The 6,357-nt window shown below is 30.9% G+C and overlaps 2 protein-coding genes across 2 annotated transcripts; both read right to left on the reverse strand.

Annotated features, from left to right (window-relative positions):
• Positions 1–2,500: 2,500 nt before the first annotated feature.
• Positions 2,501–3,830, reverse strand: LOC115245694. Its single transcript, XM_029824120.1, has 4 exons — positions 3,744–3,830; positions 3,596–3,659; positions 3,157–3,499; positions 2,501–3,091 (listed from the first exon to the last, which is right to left on the reverse strand). The coding sequence occupies exons 3-4, from the start codon at positions 3,247–3,249 to the stop codon at positions 2,525–2,527; spliced, it is 660 nt and encodes a 219-aa protein (XP_029679980.1). The 5' UTR covers positions 3,250–3,499; positions 3,596–3,659; positions 3,744–3,830; the 3' UTR covers positions 2,501–2,524.
• Positions 3,831–4,257: 427 nt separating this feature from the next.
• On the reverse strand, positions 4,258–5,499 carry LOC115245692 (the record flags this gene model as incomplete). The annotated part of the gene is made up of 1 exon (XM_029824119.1): positions 4,258–5,499. A coding segment is annotated over one exon (711 nt), but the record flags the coding sequence as incomplete, so codon positions are not given.
• Positions 5,500–6,357: the final 858 nt, after the last annotated feature.

Below are 6,357 nucleotides of genomic sequence, written 5' to 3' on the forward strand. Positions count from 1 at the left end.
TATATGAAGAAGATATACTATTTCCTCTTCTTCAGCTGTTAATGAATGGTCGTAGACGACATCATGTGCAAAATTTTCTTGACGTGGTACATAGAAAAAGTGATAAAGAATTTAGAGAAGATTTTAGATTAAATCGCATAATTGTGTACAGATTAGTAGGTAATTATTGTTAATAATATTGGAATATTAATTTTTTAAGATATGCTATCTTATAGTAACTGAAAGAAATTATCTTAATTATTGACTTTTTTTAGAATCCTTTGAAACCAGCAGATTTATGGCAGCAAATGAATTTGGAAAAGAAAAAAAGTCTGCAGAGCTATGTTTGCTGATGACTCTTTGGTTTCTAAGTAACAAAGAACCACATCGAACATTGTCTAATCTTTTTGATATATCATTATCATCAGTATTCCGTATTATACGTAGAGTTATCAACTGGTTAATAACTCTGGTACCAGAAGTTATTACATGGCCTCAAGGAAATGATTTAATTAAAATTTCTCGTGACTTTCAAGAAAAAGCAGGCATATCAAACTGCATTGGAGCAATAGATGGTTCGCATATTTATATAAATAAGCCTGAATAAAATAGCAGAGAATATTTTAACAGAAAACAATGTTATTCGATCCTTTTACAAGCTGTTAGTGATTGTAATATGAGATTTCTTAATATATATTGTGGTGACCCAGGCTCTTTTCACGATGTTCGAATGTTAAGAAGATCACAGCTTTTTCATATTGCTGAACAAGAAAGAGAAAACATTTTTCCAAACAATACTTTTCTGTTAGGAGATAAAGGTTATAATGGAGTAGCAAAGAAATGGATTGTCTGTCCTTTCAAGGATAACGGTCATTTAACAGTTCAACAAGAAGCATTTAATACAAAAGTTTCAATAACTAGAGTTGCAGTCGAAAAAGCTTTTGGTATTTTGAAAGCCCGATTTCGCCAGTTACATAAATTACCTTTACGCGATATTCATTTCATGACTCAAATCATAGTAGGTTGTTGCGTACTTCATAATTTATGTTTAGATAATGAAGATAACGGTGAAGATTTTTATAACGAATATTCTGCAGCAGAGGATAATAATCTTATACAAAATTATAATGAAGGAGATGTAATTGTAGATGAAGATTTAGAAGATCGTCGAATATTATTGTTTAGAGAATTGTATCCTATATAATACCCAGCTAACCATTTGCTTGCGGATTGTTAACAAACAGCAAACAATTCCCTGTGGAACGAGGCTGCCAAATTCAGGGCCTACTGTGTCCTCGAGTGCGCCTCAATTGCAACCAAAAGTTGAAATCATATCCTGATGTCAAATTGGGTACATCACCAGAGCAGATCGGTCACTAGCAGTGCGACGACAGATTGACGCAACAAATCGAGAGCAGGATGTATAAGTATATCCTATCTAACAATAAGTAATAATAAGTATATATACATATATAAAGAAAAGATATTTAAAAAACTAAAATTAATCAAAAAGACTAAACAACATAGAGAAAAAGTTTCTATTCAAAGAGAAAAATGTAATTTGTAGATTTCTGTAGATTCAAATTTGTAGATTTGTAGTTTTATTTTTGTTAAAAAGTTTGATCAAAGAACCAAATATTTTTTATTTAAATAGCTAATAAACGTAATAATAATAATTTTTATCAAGAAAACTTGTTTGGTAGTCGACCTCGACGAGATCGCCCGAATCTTAAGAGACGCTCAGAGATGAGCGAGAAGCGATGTGTAACGCGAATCCGTAGATCCGCTGGAGGATAAGGAGAATTTCAGTAAATAATCGATTGTAGATTGTTTCAAGATTCGTTTAATTTTGAATAATAGGAGCGAGCGACGGCACGTATTCCGCGACTCCGAAATCTTCAGAATGTCCTGTTACTGACTGCCTTTGACGCGTATCGGAAATCTTGTAGAGCTTCTTGCTAGAGGCTCTCGCGAGAACGGATATCTTGCACGCGGACGCCGGATGTTGCTTGGCGCGAGGCAGAGGACATTCGCGGAACGGTTAACGCGCGTCGACTCTCGGACTCCAAACAATTTTCTCGCTCGTGTTTTGCTTGCGGCTCTTACCGTTCAAATTTGTCGGTTGAATTTACTGTTTAAATTTATCGATTGAATTCAACTTTTCAATCTTGAACAAAACTAAACTACATATTAAGTTTTTAAATGAAATATCAAAGATTCTAGACTATGATGTTCTTTTATCCAATACAATATAATTATTAATTTTAATATTTTTATATTAGATAATTATAATATAAATATCCTTTTTAAACTTCTTTAAACCAAAAATAGTGTTATCTTTTAATCGAAAATAATTTGAACTTTTAACACAATTACAAATTAATAATTATATTGCATGGTAGAATACTACAGCTTAGAGTGCTTAGTATTTAAAAATTTAATGTAGTTTAGTTTTCTTGAATAATAATTAATATCATCTTTATTGGCTATTCGAATAAAAAATACTTCGTTTCTCAATTAAACTTTTTAGCAAATCACATTTTTCTCATTGAATAGACATTTTTTCTCTATGTCGTTCAGTCTTTTTGGTTAATTTGAATTCCTCAAACAACATCTTTTTCTTTTTAAAAGTTAACTTTTCTTTTTTTAATTCAAGTTCTTCTACTTTTCTCTTATTTTCATTTTCTTCATAATCTCTTCTATCTTCATATCTTTTCTGAATAAACTGAAGATGTTCCAACCACTGCTTTTCTAATTCTAATTTTGTTCGACATGTTTTTGATCCTGTTCCATGTCCTCTTTTCTGTTGTACCATTCTCATTTCTGTTCTAGTATATTCTGCAGTAAGTTCTGTATCTTCTTGGATATTACTTGATTCTTTTACATATTCTATGCTAGTTGTTATATTCTGAGTATTTACTGATATTGATGAATTAAAAACATTTTCATTGCTTTCATTATTATTGCTTTTATTACCTAAAATTTCTTGTAATCTTTTTTCGTAAGCATCAAAAATCTTTGGGGCATTTCCACTTGTGCGATTATGATCTTTTTTTTTGTTATACGATTTTTTTAATGCACTAAATTTCCATCTAACTTGATCATTTGTTAACTGTAAATAAATTAGAGAAATATATGTGTATTAGGTTAATATAATAAAATGCTTTATATACTTACTGGAACTTCAGATAAACATAGGTCATTTAGATCCTGTGCTATTGATTGCCAAAACTTTTTGTTTTTTTTTGGTATTATCAGCTTCAATGTCATGAGCTTCGTATGCAGATAAAAGCGCGAAAGTAGCTTGTTTATTCCATATAAATTTACTATCCTTCCATACGAATTCTTCTTCGTGATGAGAAATTAAATTTTTTTTCCTTGTTGTTGATTTATACCTCTTTCTTGTTGTTGATTTGTACATTTTTCTTGTTGTTGATTTATATCTCTATCTTGTAAGATAATTTTTATAGAATCTGATAGTGGTATAAAAGATTTGTTTTTTATAACTGGACTTACTACACTGAAAATGAAACAAATATAATAATATTTAAACGTTGAAAAAAAAAGTGAATTAGTGCACATTAATGCAAGAGACGTTCAATTATGAAAAACAAACCTATAATTGCAGTCAACCAAATTCTCGGCCAAAAGTAATTTTCCAGTTTTCTTCATTGTAAAATCTAACAAACGAAAGTAAAACTTTAGATACAAATTTATAATTTATATTGATAAATTGAGATTTAACATTTTATTGAATATTTTACTTAGTGTAGTATATTATATAGTATATATAAATTATTTTATGTGAGTAACTTCTGTTATTACTATCAATTATTAACCTCATATATTATTACCAATATAATATAATTTATGCGTATACGATCAAATAAATAGGTAAATTTATTTTTCGACGTTGGTAGAACTGAATGTCACACACCTAAAGGTGCGAATTCATGGGACACTATTCTAAATACCATTTTCTACTTATCAAAGTTCGCAGTAATATCAAGTTTTGTTTAAATTGAGGAGATACACATTCTGCGTATTTACCAAAATAAGTAACATATGATATTTTTAAGTCTGTAAATATAGGATTATAAACATTACAGCACGGTGTCTAATATAAATAATGAGGATAATTCAAACTCATCGTTAATAAATGATGAAAATAATGCAGAAAGCCTCCGAACAGGTACAATTGAAACATGTCAAATTATTATTAAAAATAATTTAAAAAACTATTAAAAATAATTGAAAAAATTTTTATATTTTAGATTCCAATAAAGGAAAACAAAAAAAGTGATACTTCTAGTGCAATAGAAAGAATGGTGGATGCTATGTGTAAAGAAGATAGAATAGTTCTTCCTGCGCCACCAGAACCTGACGAAATGGATTCTTTTTTAAGTTTAGTGGGATTTAGGTTAAAGAAAATGTCATCAAGGACTAGGTTTGAAACAATGCAAAAAATATTACAGTTAACCTATGATATAATTATCCAAGAAATCATTAATGAATAACGTTTTATTTAAAAGCAACATTCAATAAGATATTTTTTTTTCCTTTGGAACAGCATATTTTTTTTAAACATTGGTTAAAATTTAATCTTTTCTTTTATTTTTAAAAAATTAATATTTTTTTGTTTTTAATTTAAAAATGTTTTATTTGCATTAAATATTTATATTACAGTTAATGTATAAAATAAGTATAAAATGTTTAAAATGTTGAAATAGATATTTAAATGTTTCTAAATAGAATAAGTTGAATAATTAGTTATCAGAAGTTTTATTTTATTTCTACAAAAAATGATAATTAAACATTATTAAATTGCCATGGTACAGTTCCTTCGGTATTAAAATAATTGCAAAAGTTTTCACGAATTTTGATTGCGTTTCGCGTACTATTATTATTACCACATGTAGTAATATCTCTTAATACACTGTTTTCGATGTCTTCTCTCCAAGAGCCAGGAACAAACCCATCAGGTCTATCTTGATCAACAAGTGTTTCATCAACATATTGGTTTACTCCGATATCTTGCTTACGAAGCCAGTTGTGCAAACATACAATAGCTTGTACAATTTTCATTGATTTCTCTACTGTACAAATAATTGGTCGTTTTAAAATTCTCCATTGACTAACCAAAATACCAAAAGTATTTTCGATCGTTCTTCTGGCTCGGCTAAGACGGTAATTAAAAATTGTCCGTTCTTGATTTAAACCGCCTTTTCCAGGATACGGTCTAAGTAAGTATTCTGTTAACTGAAATGTTTCGTCTCCTACAAGTACGTAAGGTAAAGATGGCCCATCTATTGTAAGAGGTTCTGATTTAGGCAAATTCATTTCACGATTGTTGAATTTGTGACCTATTATAGAATCTCTAAAAATTCCACCGTCACTACGTCGGCCATAAGCTCCGATGTCAACAAAAGTTAAAATATAATCTGCATTGCAAATTCCGATCAATACAATGCTATGGCTATGTTTATAATTAAAATATGCAGAACCTGCATTATCTGGACACTGAAAAAAATTTTCAAGAACTTATAATTTATCCTTACATTATATATATATATATATATTGTTTTTGCATATGTATATACCTGAAGAAGAATATGTTTTCCATCAATTGCTCCAATACAATGGTTAAAGTTCCATTTTGTCTCGAAGTCTCTCGTAATCTTAAACTTCAGTCAACGCACAAACAAAATCGTAACATAGTATGCTTTTGTTACGTTACGGTTTTCTCTGTGCGTTGACTGAAGTTTAAGATTATGTACGAGTTTAAGTTTAGAATCAGTACTTAACGTAACGTAATGCATTACGGAAAAGCTTGTGCGGCGGCCCTTAGCAAAAGTCAGCTTGAGTTGTTGACACACAGCGACACAATTCAAATGGAAAGCACAAATGATGATTTCACTAGACTTGTGTCGACTTGAGTTACTAAATGGAAAGCACCCAATAAAGTAACACGTAACACGAAAGAGAGTCACTGAACTGAATGCTCACTAAACTGTTTTCTTTTGCTGAATACAGCCAATCATAGCATCTTTTTCGGCGCGCCGCATTAATTTTCGGCGGCGGCGGCGTTCGGCGAAAATTTCAAGATCGGCGGCGGCGAAATCGGCGCATGATAATTTACCGGCGGCGGCGGCGTGGCGCAGCGGCGCAAGGGTCTAAGTGCACGTGACGTAAACTATAGATTTTCAGTACTGGCAGTGAATATAGGAACGCAACCAGAGTATATATCGCGCGGTTAAGATAAAAAATGTTAAGATTGAAGCAGAGAGAAGAATGAGAGTCGCCACGCTGCCGTTCTTCGTGTAACGCTTTTTCTAGGTCGTACACTAGCGTCACGTACATCCATTTTACGCCGCCCTT

This window comes from Formica exsecta, unplaced genomic scaffold (genome assembly GCF_003651465.1).
Source record: "Formica exsecta isolate Colony F162 unplaced genomic scaffold, ASM365146v1 scaffold1263, whole genome shotgun sequence".
Lineage (NCBI taxonomy): Eukaryota > Metazoa > Arthropoda > Insecta > Hymenoptera > Formicidae > Formica > Formica exsecta.